Source organism: Scleropages formosus, chromosome 9 (genome assembly GCF_900964775.1).
Source record: "Scleropages formosus chromosome 9, fSclFor1.1, whole genome shotgun sequence".
NCBI lineage: Eukaryota > Metazoa > Chordata > Actinopteri > Osteoglossiformes > Osteoglossidae > Scleropages > Scleropages formosus.
In genome coordinates, this window is record NC_041814.1 from 5,049,315 (window position 1) to 5,064,621 (window position 15,307).

Consider the following 15,307-nt stretch of genomic DNA (forward strand, 5'->3'; position numbering starts at 1 on the left):
AAAGTGTACAGCTAGATCAAAATCAGAATCCGATTTATTTGGCCAAGTATGTACACACATACAAGGAATTTGGCTTCAGTTCCCAATGGCTCATACTGTAGAGTAGACAAAAAAAAAAAAAACAAACACAACATTCATGTACACATATATACAGAAAATGTACATACATACAGGGATTTGTTTTGGGGGAGGAATAAATAATGAGGTAGGGAATAAGTAAGAGGGAAAAAGTATTGCACAGACTAACAACAATTAGCTCTTCCCAGACATAACAGTGTGGGAAAAAACTTTCTGAGGTTAAGTATTGTGAGGTTAAGGCTTTGTTTATGCTAGTGTTATGGCAATCACATTGTAAAAGCTGTTTTTATTAAATATAAATAATAGTGGTTAATAGTCTTTTTACAGTAGTAATAGTTATATTTATAGTTTATTTCTACAGAGTTGAAGAACCCAGATTCAAATCCCATCTCCTTCAGGATAACCCTAGTTACTGTAAATTTCTCCAATAAAAATTACTGTATAAATGGGTAGATTATTGTAAGTAGCTTTTTAAAATCATTTTCACCACCCAGTGTATGTTAAAATAAAAGAAAGAAATCTGATTATCCCAACTTGCTGAAGAATGCTATCATCATAACAAACTGTAGTCACATTATAAAAGTACTTGTAAAAATATTTATTTTTTATTGTTTCTTACATACCACCAGTGCTTATTTTTTATTCAAATGATCAAAGTCATTCCTCTTATTCCTCTTAACCTCTTTTCAGATCATGATGTTCTCGCTCCTTTTTTAAAGGCCACTATAACTTCCCTTTCAGGTGCTGTTGTTTCTTCAAGAGAAGGAAGAGGAAAACCCTTCAGAGGCACAAGTGAAACAGGCCTCGGATGGAAGCTGAAACGTTCCACTTCCTGCCCAGTTGTAAAATGGGAGCTAACACAGAACACCAGTTCTTTTTCTGTCTTTTGATGGCACATCCCTTCCTAGTGGTGTACAAAGGAACGTTGTCATCCTAGTGGTCAAGTGGGACAAACAAAAGACTCTATGGTTTATTTTGCAAATAAAGAAAAAACAAGAATGCATATATTAAAACATGGGATTCAGTAAAAAAGTAAATAGCAAGACACATCTTGAAGTGAATATAAGATGAACTGTTTGAAGCAGTTATTGTATCCTAGATTTAATGCAGTGCTTGCTGTTGACCTGGTTGAAAACACACAAGCAGGTCAAGTGCAGAAGATGTGATCCATAGAAGGTGAGATCCATAGAAATAGTTTTTTTTTTTTGTGGGATCAAGGTCAGAGGCTAAAATAAACAGTATAAATAGTAACCCCAACATTACTGAGAGCATCAGGAAGCATTACACCAGAATCAAATTAATTATGTAAATTATCCTCTTTTTGTAATTTAAATTTAAGTTGTTTAAAAGTCTGCTTTCTTCAACTTTCACGTTGTAGCGTTATGGAATGTATCATTTGTTTTTATTTTCCTTGGTTTTTTTTAGTTAATGTGGAGTTTGTAGCACAGTCACTGGTCCAGTGTACTGTGGAAGACTTAAGAGGGAGCCAAATATTAATCTCTCCTCTTTAAATTGCACTTTTTGGGAAAACAAAAACAGTGTAAGTTTAGACTTGAATTTAGCTGAAGAAAAAGGAATACTAAATAAAGACTGATTGAGGAAGATTTCTTTAGAAGGCTCATCTCTGTACAATGGCCAAATGTCCATTTAAACAGGAAAAATGTCCTTTCACTTTTATCACATCACAATGATTTACCAGAAAAAATAGTTTGTGCCTTTCCAAGTAAAATGTTTAAAGCTTAAGTGTCCTGCAGTCAGATTTTATCAGACTTATGTCTCTCATTACTCTGATATGAAAGTGTGTGCACACATGTAGATGAGTGCATGTGCATTCATCAGTAACATTTCTGTTGGTTCCACATAATGTCCTCAATAGGTGCCCACCATTTCACATAGTCCTCTTATGCGTCTGCTCCGATAGTCATGGAATGTTTCAAATTGTGTTGTATTTGCTACTTGCATTTTTGGGTGACAGTAGTAATGACACTTCTGCTGGGTGGAGGTGCTTGAACCCTTGACAATCACATCGATCTTTACCACCCATAGTTTAAGCTTCACACTTACAGAGCTGGGTCTTTTGTTGGATGGAAACCTGCCATTTGTGTCTCATGTTGCTACATTGACCAGGTTCTGCTTCCTTCAGTTAAAAAATACAGCTAAATTAAGGCGATTCCTATGTAGGCAGGATGCTGAGAAATTGGTTTATGCTTTCATTTCAAGCAGGTTGGACTTTTGTAATGCTCTATTATCGGACTGTCCTTACCAGACTGTATCCACGTTACAGTTAATACAGAATGCTGTTGCCAGAATCGTTACAGCAACGAGGAAGTACAACCATATAACAGTGGTACTTAACTGGAAGCCAATTCAGCAATTTAAGTTTAAATAGTTCGCACTGGCTTTGTTACATTTAGAGTTGATTATGAAATCTTACTTTTGACCTATAAGGTTGTAAATGTCATTGCTCTGGCTTACTGAAATATTGTCATGTTCCAGAACGTTGTCTTCATTCATTGGATGGGGGTTATGTTAAAGTACCTGTGACCAAGAAGATCACCATTAGGAGGGCGTGCCTTTAGGTATAGAATGCGTTAACTTTGGAATAGTCTGCTTGTTACTGTCAGGAATGCCCTGTCTGTCTCAGCTTTAAATCCAAGCTTACATGTTCACCCTGGCATGTCAATGATTAGTGTAATTCCTGTTTGCTGTTTCCGTCTGTGTAAAACTTTATAATCCCATACTAACAATTTATTTCTTGTTGAGCATTGCTTCCCTATGAGACCAGGGGTCAGCCGGCCGTGATACCAGCACCCCATGCTGACTGAAGCTGATGACTGCCTACCATGATGGATGAGACATGCCTATGTGAACTGGGACATCAAGTTATTAGCGCTCAGCTAAAATGTTATTAGGTGTAAATTGACAATCTTTTTAATCTAGAATGCCCAGGAGGGGTGGGCAGCCACTGGCACTTGGACCCCCAGAGGTTTTTTTTTCTCCCTTGCTTTTCGTTTGGGAGTTTTTTCTTCCTTTCCTCCGTGGCCAGTAGGCTTGCTTACATCTTTAATAACTGCATGTATACTCTAGTAATTTAATATAAGCCAACCATGTTTCTCTTATCTTTTTCTGTTTGTCTTATTCCTCTATTCGGCACTCTGTGTCACCATGTGAAAAGAGCGCTCTGAAGAAAAAAATTTAATTGAATTCATAGTGCAAGAAAACCTTGTGGTTATGGTCAAACAGCTGACTACAGAGTGCAATGTTTTGTACCTCATTTCAAAGTCAAAAACGGATGAATATTGCACATTTTATACCTCAACATGATAATATTCTGTATAATAAAATTTAATTTTTGTATGACAAGACATTCTTGAGATATAATGGAATAGATGATCAGATATCCCAGCAGGGAAGCAATATGTCCCTGCAAGCTTGCGGTCCCCTTTGCTCCACTTAGTGCACGATTCTCCAGCCGCTGGTCACCCTGGCAGCTGTAGGACCCTCCCCCTGCTCAAAAGAAAGTTGTGCTTGTCCTCCATGAAAGATGATGTCGAAGAGCGTGGAGGCATGTGAGGTATGTGTGCAGGCCAAGATCCCAAATCAAAAACCCGCCGGGCTCCTGGAGCCCCTCGCAATGCCGTCCAGACCTTGGTCCCACATAACAGCTGACTCTCTGACAGATCTGCCACCCTTCGAAGGTAACAATGTTGTCATCGACCATTTTCTAAGGCCTGCCACCTGATCCCCATGCCTCGGCTCCCCACAGCCCTAGAAACCACAGAACACCTTTTCCACCATGTATTCCGCCTGTACGGTCTACCAGAAAACATTGTCTCTGAGCAGGGGCCCAGTTTGTCTTGAGAGCGTGGAAAGCCTTTTGGCAGAAGTTGGGCATGTCCATCACCCTCACCTCGGGGTACCACCCCCAGGCTAATGGGCAGGTTGCGCGCCTGAACCTGGACCTGGGCTGCTTCTTAAGGAGTTACTGCAACCAATGGTCAAATCAGTGGTCGAGATTCCTGTCTCGGGTGGAGTACACCCATAATTCCCTCTCTCACTCGTCCACAGGGCTAGCTCCATTTCAGTGTTTGTTAGGTTGCTAGCCACCCTTGTTTCCGTGGTCCCAGTAACGTCTCCACGGTGGGCTCCTGGTACTGGAAGAGCAAAGAAGTCTGGTGGACCATCCAGGAGCACCTTCACCAGAGCACCCAGCGTTAAAAAAAGCAGGCGGACAAGCACCGTCGCACCCTGTCAACCCAGGACATTAAGTTGAAACTACCGTCCAAGAAACTCAGTGCCCAGTTCATCGGGCCCTTTAAGGTAATCCAACGTGTTACTTCTGTCACATATAGCTTACAACTCTCCCCTCATCTTTGCATATGCCCCACATTCGATGTGTCCTTGCTCAAGCCTGACAGGGCCTAGCTTCTCCAGGCCACTTGAAGAAGTCTAAAGCTCCTTCCTATGGAGGTGGACGGGGCACCAGCATAACAAGTTTGTTCCCTCCTGGATTCCAAGCGCTAGCGCAAGGGGTATGGGGTGGAGGAACGTGACTGGGTGCCTGCATGAGATAGCCTTGATCCATCACTTATGACTTACTTCCACAGCGATCATCCAAATCAGCTGTCACCACATCTCAGGGGTTGCAGGGTGGTGAGAACCACTAATGAGGAGGGGGGGTACTGTCACACCCACACCACACCTCAACCGCAAGCATCTGGTCGCAATCAATGCAGCCAGGTATAAAGGCCATAATTCCACCGCTTTCTGGTTGTGGAATCTCTTCAAGACAACCATCCCCTTTGCACTTAACTGTACACTCACCTTGCTTGTCCAGGTCCTTATGTCTGTTTTCCTTGCCCGTCTCCTTGTCCCTGTATCCTGTCTTTTACATCCACAATCATTGCTTCTTTCTTTGACCAGATCTCTGGATTGTCCCTGGAGCAACATTTGCCCCTCTGATTTGAACCTTTGCCAGTCCCAACCACGAGCTTTGCTTCGCCCCTTCAGCAGTTGAATGAACAATCTCCCACTGGGTCCACTCCCCAGTTCCCTGACGTGCTGGCATCACACTGCCCTGACAGTTTTTAAATGGCAGAAGTTATAGAGAAATTTTACGTCAAAACATTAGTGGGAAATCGAGAGAAAACCCTTGTGGATTATATCCTGCAGATGCTTACGCAGTGCAACATATTTTAACCTATTTCAAACCCAAAAATTTCTTTAATACCCAACACTGTCCAGATAAAAATGAAGGAATCAAATTCATCACTGTGGAATCAAATTCTGTTAGGTTTTTAGTTGTAGTAATAAGGGCATTTATGAGGTATTGTGCAAAAACCCTTGTGGTTGTTATGGTAAAGCTTAAGTGTGATTTGTGTATGTGACCTGAAACTGACCCAGGCAAGAGTAAACACAGCTGAGGTATATGCCCTGGGCTGAGGGTAAGTTTAAACCGGTAACAATCAATCAAGAGGATCTCTTGAAGGCAGTTTTGCCTGTAAAACATAATAGTGGAGTAATGAGAACAGCACATGAGGAAGTAGAACCCCAAAGTAACGATCCGTGTCAAGATAAGAATTAGGCAGACTATAGTAGGCACCACTGTGACTGAAGGACCATTAACCAAAATAGCTGTAAAAAATAGTGGCCAGATCCAAGGGGGATCTGGACCACATAACAAAGGGAGTGTCTGGTTAATCCAAAATTGTATAAAGGGTACTGTTTGCGAGTTGTCTGGCAGTTGCTCTGCAGAGCAACTCAGCTTTGTTACTCTGTAATAAAGTCTACTTGCATTTACAAACTCATCCAAGAGTCTGGTGCATCGTCTCTGGAAATCATGACATTGTAATCCAGCATGTGACACAAAAGTACTGCATTGTATGTATTATACCTCATTTCAAATGCAAAAACATCTAAAACCCACACAGTTTCTACTTAACATGAGAATGGTAAGCTGTATAATTAAATTTTGGCAGAACATTTGTGAGATATCAAAAGAACAAGCGATGGTCAGGTGATCGACAAACATAAACAGGAATCATACAGGAAACAGGCAAAAGGTCCGGAAGTCCAAGGAGGCATGTAATGTAGGGAATGGTCGGTTAGACACAGCATTTGCTCTTCCAAGAGGTTCCGCATGGATGAACCTCTGGAGCTGCCTTTTATCTGTTGTTCCATCATTGAGTAGCAGGTGTTGCCAATGAGCTGGTCATTGGATGGCACCAGATGCCCTACATTGAGAAGGAGGACTTCCCCGCGGGCGAGGGGCCAGCCACTCTGGATGGTCCCTGTGGAAAGCAGTTATCAGATCGGGGTCCAGAATTTCATGAGCACCTACCCAAGACTGCTCCTCTGGGCCATAGCCCTCCCAGTCGACAATGTACTGCAACTGTCCATGTCTCCAGTGGGAGTCCAGCAAGGACTATGTAATGGAGGTTTAATTTTTTTGAGGGCAGTTTCAGCTGGAGGTCCCGTGTCGAGAGCCAAAACTGTTGCCAAGGTACAAACGAAAGTGTCGGTGGCAATCTGCCTGTCGTTTGTACAGCTCCAAGCTCTCTCATAGGTGGGTCTGGACGGTGCACCACACGTTGTTGCTGTTCCGATGCCAGTCCTTCACTGCCAGGACCTGGCTAGGCGGGGTCTGCCAAGGGAATAGCACTGGCTGGTATCCCAACACACACACTGAAAGAGAGATGGTCCGGCAGCGGTGTGGGGAGCGGCGTTGTGTGCATACTCTGCCCAAGGTAGGTACTGGACTCACTAATGTTGTTTCTGGGAGCAATAGGATCCTAGGTACTTGGAAATCTGTTGCAGCCTCTCCACTTGGCTGTTAGCTTGTGGGTGGTACCTGGAGGTAAGGCTTACCTGGACTCCTAAACGTGCCCCGAAGACCTTCCACAGCCTTGAGGTGAACTGGGGGTCCCTAGACTGAGATGATGTCCTCCAGCAACCTGAACAGCTGGAAAACCTGGTGGAAGAGGATCTTGGCCACTTCCAAGGTGGATGGTAACATGGGAAGAGGGATCAGACTGCAAGCCTTAGAGAACTGGTCCACAATTGTCAACACGACAGTCTTACCCTCTGAGGCGGGGGGATCCACCAGGAAGTCAACTGCTACGTGGATCCAGGGATGGGAAGGCACAGGCAGTGGTTCCAGGAGACCTGCGGGTTTCATGAACAGGGTCCAGGCTTGTGAGCAGGTGGCACAAGCCTCCACGTAGTCCCGGACATCGTCAGCTAAGGATGGCTACCAAAACCGCCCCTGCAAAAGGGATAGAGCGCGCCAGACGCCAGGATGCCCGGACTCAGGAGAGTCGTGTGCCCTCTGCATCAAAGAGGAATGCAGGTGGGCAGGCACATACTCCTTTCCTGCTGGTTTTCCCGGTGGCACTGTTTCGGTGGCCTGAGCTGCCTGTGTATTATGGAAAAACTGCCAATGGACGGGGGCCGCTATGCACCCCTTTGGTAGTATGCACTCAGGTTGGTCTTGTGTGGGCTCGAGGTCATAGATCTGGGACAAGGCATTGGCCTTTGTGTTCTTAGACCCTAGACAATAAGAGACTGTTAAATGAAACCGAGTGAAGAACAAGGCCTAACAGGCCTGGCCTTCTGCCAGTCTGCGGGCCTTCTTAAGATTATGATGGTCTGTGAGCACCAGGAACAGATGCACTGCACCCTCTAGCCAGTGCCACCACTCTTTGAGCTCTAGTTTAATGGCCAGGAGTTCTTGGTTTGCAACATTGTAATTGCGTTTGGCTGATGAGAACTTATGGCAGACGTAAGCACAAGGGAAAAGTTTAGGTGGGTTCCTCTGCCGTTGAGACAGCACAACCCCTACTCCCAAGAGCAAGGCGTCTACCTCAACCACAAACGGCAAGTTGGGTTTGGGATGCTTGAGTACCGGAGCGAAGGTGAAGCATGCCTTCAGATTCTGGATGGCCTCCTCGGCAGCTTCGCTCCAGGGCAGTTGGGGTCTTTTTGAAGCAGTGAGTGCCGTGAGTGGGATCACCAGGGTGCTGAAACCTTGAATAAAGCGACGATAGAAATTTGTGAAGCCCAGAAAGCGTTGGAGTGCCTTCACTGTGCTGGGTCTGGGCCAGGTTGTCACTGCCCTGACCTTCTTGGGGTCCATGGCTACCCCTTGTCGGCTCAGGATATACTCCAGGAAGGAGACCTGAGTCTGATGAAAGAGGCATTTCTCACCTTTGACATACAGCCAGTGGTGGAGAAGTCAATGCAAAACCATCCGTACCTGGTCGATGTCGTCCTCTTAGGTTCGGGGGAAGATCAAGATGTCATCCAGGTAGACCAACAGGAATCAGTTGATGAAGTCCCCTAGAACGTGGTTAACGAAAGCCTGGAAGACCGAGGGAGCATTCAATGAACCAGAAGGCACGACCCAATACTCATAGTGGCCTGGGGAGGTGCTAAAAGCCATTTTCCACTCATCCCCTTTGCGGATGAAATTGTATGCACTTCTGAGGTCTAGTTTGATGAAAATTGTAGCCCCATGGATTCTCTCAAGGGCTATGGTGATCAGAGGTAAGGGGTGTGGATATCGGACGGTGATGGTGTTTAGACCTCGTTAATCGATGCAGGGCTGGAGGCACCTGTCCTTCTTACCCACAAAGAAGAAGCCTGCAGAGGCCGGTGAGGTAGAGGACCTGATGATGCCTGCATTCAGTGCCTCTTTGATGTACTTCTATATGGCCTTTTGCTCCGGTAATGACGGGGTACACTTGGCCCTGGGGAGGTGTCGTTCCCAGCAACAGATCAATTGCACAATCCCATAGTCTGTGAGGGAGAAGTTCGGCGGCGCAGGTCTTGCTGAAGACCTCCCCGGAGGTCCTCATACTCCCATTTGATGTCCACTGGTGGGAGCCCTGCAACTCCTTCCATGGACGCGGCCCAACACGGCAGCAACAGGCACGAGGGCCTACACCTGTCGCCCCAGGACACCAGCTCCCCAGTGCTGCACCAGAACATCGGGTCGTTGTGGGCCAGCCAAGGGAACCCTAAAATAATCGGGGTGTTTGGGGCTTTGATCAGGAAGAAGGCCAGGTCCTCGTGGTGACACACTCCTATCATGACACAGAGAGGCATTGTGCAGCTGTCAACAATGCCTGACCGTAGGGGTTGACCATCAAGGGCACTGATGAGCAACTTAAGAGCACAGGTCTGGCTTGTGATGTGGTGTACCTGAGTGAACTCTATGTCCATAAAACAGCCCGCCACTCCTGACTCCACCAATGCACGGACGTGTAGTCGGTTCCCCTTCCAGGTTATGTCTATTGGCAGTGTCAGTTGACCCGTGTAACCCCAGGGACTCACCTGCGATCCCCGTGGGTCCCTCGGGGAGACCGCACCAAGTAGGCAGACCAGACTTGGCCTGAGGCGCCACAGTAGAGACATAAGTGCCCCTGGATATGATGCCTCCTCTCCTCCGGGTCAAACTTGCCCTGCCCTAACTGCATCGGCTCTCTTTCTTCACCCAGTGGCGATAACTTAGGGACGAGACAGCCGCCCAGCTTGGCGGGGTCCGATCCTGGCCAAGATGTCCATGGCGATCGTGGTGTCAACGAAGCAGTCAAAGGTCCAATTTTCTCCTCGATATGCAAGCTCAGCTTGTAGCCAGGATTGGAGCCTGTTTCAGAAGCAGGCGAGGACGGAGGTTGGATTCCAACCACTCTGCTCCACAAGGGTCCAGAATTCTAGTGTGTACTCGGCCACGGTCCAGGTTCCCTGTTGCAGTTGCAGGAGGCGATCGCTGGCAGCCTCAAACACCACCTCAAACTTCTTCCGGGAGCTGTAGGTGGTCTTCGGAGGAGCACGCTACCCCGCCATAGCCCATATACGCGCCAGGCCAGTAAGCAGCGCCACCAAAAAACCAATCTTTGCTTCATCGGACTGGCGAACAGCAGTTTACACTGCATCAAGAACCCTTGGCAGCGCTCTGGTGTCCTGTCATACCTCTCTGGAGTGGCGAGGCGAGTTCCTGGAAACGGGGCGCTCAGAGGCGCTGGAACAGCCCCCCTTCCAGGGGAACCGGCTCAGCCTCCTCCGCAGTTTGAAGGAGCCCACCGGCTTGGACAACGGCAGGCCGTGCATTTCACACCTAGGCCTTCAGTGGTGTCCTACCCGAATTAATCCACCTCTTAATACCATCATTATGACGCCACGGCTATAGAAACCATCAATATTATACAGAAACACAGTATAACACGGCATTGCATCACAGAGATAGGTACCTCATGCAGCGAATGAAGGCCATTACTAAAGCAAGAAACCCAATTAACACAATTCAACGTCTCCTTTCACTGCTGCCACAGCTGCGCCACATACATCATCTCTAGCAGAAGCATCAATATTAACCTAATAAAATGACAAAAATACAGTCCACCATACAGTTACTGAATTGAAAGTGGCGGACAAACCCTTTCCCCGGCTGGGACAGGCTTGCTAGCTTCGGGGTTGGCTGACCTTTCCTCACGATGTCCAGCTTTTCTTGAAAAGTTCGTCTTGAAAATGGCTTTGTAAGTATATCTGAGATCAAAGCAATTTCTTCTCCTCTGTCAGCTATTGTGGGTTGAAAAAAACAGCTATTAAATCTACAGGAGTATATTTTAGCTTGTGCAGTTTGCTACAGATGCGGTTTGCTAGCTCTGACTAGTAAGTTCTCTGACCATCCAATCAAAGGATGTGAAAATGCCGACGTTATTGTACGCCTGCTATATGGCCCCAGTGTCGCCAACTTGAAATCTGATTGGTTAGAGCAACAGTTTCATTACCATTTATTTTAAGCTACAGGTGCCCGCACAGTTGATTCTGAAGGCCTCAAGGCAGATTTCTTTGACCCTGGCAACACACGATGGCTGAAATATGATTGGATAAAAGCTCTAACATACACTACTGGAAGCAGTGCAACCAAGAAAAAAGCTATGAAATGAAGAGAATAGACTATTGGGAATAATGGAAAAAATATATTAAAATGTAAGTCAGTGTTTCTGATTGTGTTTAGCCCAGCAGAGAAGGCCTTGCTGGCTGGCCCTGACGGTTTGCCACTGGGCGTTGATCAGCCCATCGAGCATTTCATCAATGCGCATGAGGAATTGATCCTCTGCGCCAAGAAGGGCACCTTGTGACATCAGGGCGCTGTGCATCTGGGCAAGCTCTGGAGGCCAGAACCTTCTGTCATGTATGCCGGGTTCAAGAAGGTTACAGACTCATACGCAGTGCTCGTGAGCTGGTTTTATTCTCACGAAAAGGGTCAGGCACAAGAGTAGTCAAAAGAACAGGTGAGGGTCAGGCGATCAGCAAACGTCGTAAAGAGGGAGAGACAGGAATTGTAGTCAACAGGAAACAGGCGAGAGGTCTGGAAGTCTAGGGAAGTGTGTAACTTAGGGAACGGTCGGTTGGATGCAGCAGTTGCTCTTTGCAGAGGTTCTGCCTTTTATCCCTTGTTCCACCATTGGGCAGCAGGTGTCACTGATGAGCTGGCCAATGGGGGCGCCACAGCAATGGTGTGTAAAGCAATCGGTTCAACATTAATGTCCTTTAGGCTATCGGCCGTACTATTAGTTATTTCATCAAGCTGGTTCATGCTTTTGTTTCTAGCAGGCTGGATTACTGTAATGCTTTATTGTCAGGTTGTCCGTACCAGACTGTATCCAGGCTGCAGTTGGTACAAAATGCTGCTGCAAGGATTGTTACTAGAACTAGGACGTACGACCATATAACACTGGTACTTAAATCGTTGCATTGGCTCCTGGTCTCTTATAGAGTTGATTATAAAATCCTACTTTTGGCCTATAAGGCAGTACATGGCATTGCTCTGGCTTACCTTTGTGAGATCATAAATTTTTCCATTATTAGACCATTATTTCTGGTGATATTCATAACTGTGACATCAAATAGGCTCCCTCTCCCATCAAAAGCATTCTGGGTCCTTGTAAAGACTTGTTTTATTTCAGTGTGTTTAATTACAGCGCTGCGTCCACTTAGATTTTTTCGCTTGTTTAAAGTACTTGCAATTGTTGTAACATTTTGATAAACAGTCTCCTCCTGGAACGCTCTGAGCTGGGTATGTAAGATTAGTTTGAAGTAATCATTTTTTTTCTCATAAGATTTCCCAAAAACGATTAGTTTGTAGTTTTTCCAAATACGTCCTAAAGTTGTATTTTTCATTGTCATGCCTGTAATTTTAACTATAGGTTTGTAGGGAGATGTCACTGCTGAAGTTGGCTTCCAAACATTAAATACAACTTGCTGCATGGTAGCTTGATTTCCCAGTTCAGCAAGGTACATCTCATTCATCATGACAGTTGGTCATCATCTTCAGTTGGCATAGGGTGTGTCTGTGACTGCCAGCCGGCCTCCTCAGGTTTTATTATAGGGAGACAATGCCCAACAAGAAAAAAAAAAAAAAAATTAATTGGTAACTTAAACAAGTAAATTTAATATGCTTTGGTAAAGAAGTGGGAAAAACAAACACAGCCAGGTAAAATTACATTTCGAGGTGAAATGCCTGAGTAACCACATAAGTCATTAGTCTGAATTTGAAGACCGATAGCGATGGGGCATTTCTGACAGTAACTGGTAGGCTTTTCTACAGCTTAGGTGCTCTATAACTTAAGGCATGTCCTCCTACTGAAGTGTTATTGATCATAGGTACTTTAAGGTAACATGCATCCAATGAACGAAGATATTGTCCTTGGGGTATAAGAATCAACAGTCTCACAAAGGAAAGCCGGAGCAATTCCATGTACTGCCTTATAGGTCAAAAGTAGGATTTTATTATCAACTGTAAAAGTGACTGGGACGCAATACAACAATTTTGGTACCGGTGTTATGTGGCTGTACTTCCTAGTTCTAGCAACAATTCTTGCAGTAGCATTTTGTACCAACTGTAGCCTGGATACAGTCTGGTATGGACAACCTGACAATAAAGCATTACAATAGTCGAGCCTGCTTGAAACAAAAGCATGAACCAATACACAGTCATAGGCCTTCTCCAAGTCCACAAAACGCATGTAGACCAGATTAGCAAATTCCCATGCCCCTTCAGTGATCTGTGAGAGGGTAAAGCTAGTCCACTGTTCCAGGGCCAGGGCGGAATCTACATTGTTCCTCTTCAGTTTGAGGTTCAACTATCGGCCAGAGCCTCCTCTCCAGCACCCCAGCATAGACTTTCCCAAGGAGGTTGAGCAGTGTGATGCCACGATAGTTGGCACACGCTCTCCGGTCCACTTTCTTAAAGATAGGGACCACCTCCCCAGTTTGCCAATCCAAGGGCACTGTCCCGAAGGTCCATGCAACATTGCAGAGGCGTGCCAATGGTGACAGCCCTGCAACATCCAGGGCCTTGAGCATTTCCGAGTGGATCTCATCCACCCCTGGTGCTTACCAACTACCTCAGTGACTTCCATCAGGGAAATGGAGGCTGACAGACCGAAAGCCTCTGGCTCTGACTCTTGTAAGGGAGGCATATCACTCGGGTTTAAGAGTTCTTCAAAGTGCTCCTTCCACCTCCTGACAATGTCCTCATCGGAGGTCAGTTTCTCCCCTACTGCTAAACAGAGCTTGAACGAAACTCCTCTGACCCCTTCTGAGCTGCTGGATGGTTCTTCAGAACCTCTTTGAAGCCGACCGATAGTCGTTTTCCATGGCCTCTCCAAACTCCTCCCATGCCCAGGATTTTGCTTTTGCAACCGCAGCTGCTGCTGCCTTTTTCGCCTACCGGTACCTGTCTGCTGAGCCAGGAGTCCCCAGAGCCTAAAGGCTTCCTTCTTCAGCTTGACGGCTTCCCTCACCACCGGTGTCCACCAGCAGGTTCTCGGGTTGTTGCCCAGACTCCATGTTCCCTACCTCCTCCGGGACATGGGAGAAGCTACCCTGGAGGTGCGAATGAAAATCATTCCGGACAAGGTCCTCTGACAGTCGTTCCCAGCACACCCTCATTAAACGTCTGGGCCTACCGGGTCTGTCCATCAGTTTTCCCTGCCATCTGATCCAACTCACCACCAGATGGTGATCAGTTGACAGCTCAACACCTCTCTTCACCTGAGTGTCCAGAACATGTGGCCTCAAGTCAGAAGAAACAAATACAAAGTCGATCATTGACCTTTAGCCTAAGGAGCTCTGGTACCAAGTACACAGCCTTGTGTTCAAATATGGTGTTTGTTAAGGACAAACCATGACTAGCACAGAAGTCCAATAACATTTTGCCATTCGGGTTCAGACTGGGAAAGCTGTTCTTCCCAATCACCTCCCTCCAGATTTCCCAGTCATTGCCAACATGAGTGTTGAAGTCTCCCAGCAGGACTATGGAGTCTGTAGGTGGGGCCCTGTCCAGAACCCCTCCCACCTTCTCCAAGAAAGCTGAATACTCTGAACTGCTGTTTGGTGCATAAGTACACACAACAGTCAAAGTTTTCCTCTCTGCGACCCTAAGTTGCATTGAGGCGACTCTCTCGTCCACTGGGGCAAACTCCAACTGTATGGCAGCCAGCCGGGGACTTGTGAGTATCCCCACACCCGCCTGGCACCTCTCACCCTGTGCAACTCCTGAGTAGGAGAGGGACCACCCCCCTATCGAGGAGTTTGGTTCCAGAGCCAACACTGTGAGTGGAGGTAAGCCCAACTATATCTAGTTGGTATTTCTCAATCTCCTGCACCAGTTTTGGCTCCCCCCCCCAAGTGAGGTGACATTCCACGTCCCAAGAGCCAGTTTCCGTCACGAGGGACTACAACACCATGCACCACCCCCCAGCCCCGCCTGCCGCCAGGTATACGTTACACCCCACGCCATGCTGGACCTGCAGGTGGTGGGCCCACATTGCCCCCCCCCCCCACTATGCTTTTTCGGGCTGAGCCCTGCCGGGCTACATGGGCTGCCTGGCCACCAGGCGCTCACCTAGGAACACTACCCCCCCAAGGCCTGGCTCCAGGGGTAGGTCCCGGTGACTCTATTCCGGGCAGGGTAAACAATCTCCTGTTTACTTTTTCCATGGAGGTTTTTGGATTGTGTTAGTCTGGATTTTCACTCCTACCCTACCAGGAGCATAGTGCTCCCAACGGCATAGCTTTGGAGATCCCTAGATCACACAAGCCCTTCCGCCACGCCAAGGCGCCGATCCAGGAAGGAGCTATACTTTATGACTTTGATAAATGCGTTGTTAATGTACGTTTTATTCTAGTCTATGGTCCGCTTGTCATGCTCGCCACCTCG

General features: G+C 46.7%; 1 protein-coding gene across 5 annotated transcripts in view; it reads left to right on the forward strand.

The window, feature by feature from the left end:
• LOC108919885 (casein kinase I) overlaps nt 1-3,059 on the forward strand; it is a 57,583-nt gene extending 54,524 nt beyond the window's left edge. For all 5 annotated transcript variants that reach the window (XM_018728231.2, XM_018728233.2, XM_018728230.2 and 2 more), the window contains one exon: nt 820-3,059. In XM_018728231.2, coding sequence (XP_018583747.1) covers nt 820-874 — 55 coding nt within the window. In that variant the 3' untranslated portion in view covers nt 875-3,059. The remainder of the gene's footprint in view (nt 1-819) is intronic.
• The last annotated feature ends 12,248 nt before the right edge of the window (nt 3,060-15,307 follow it).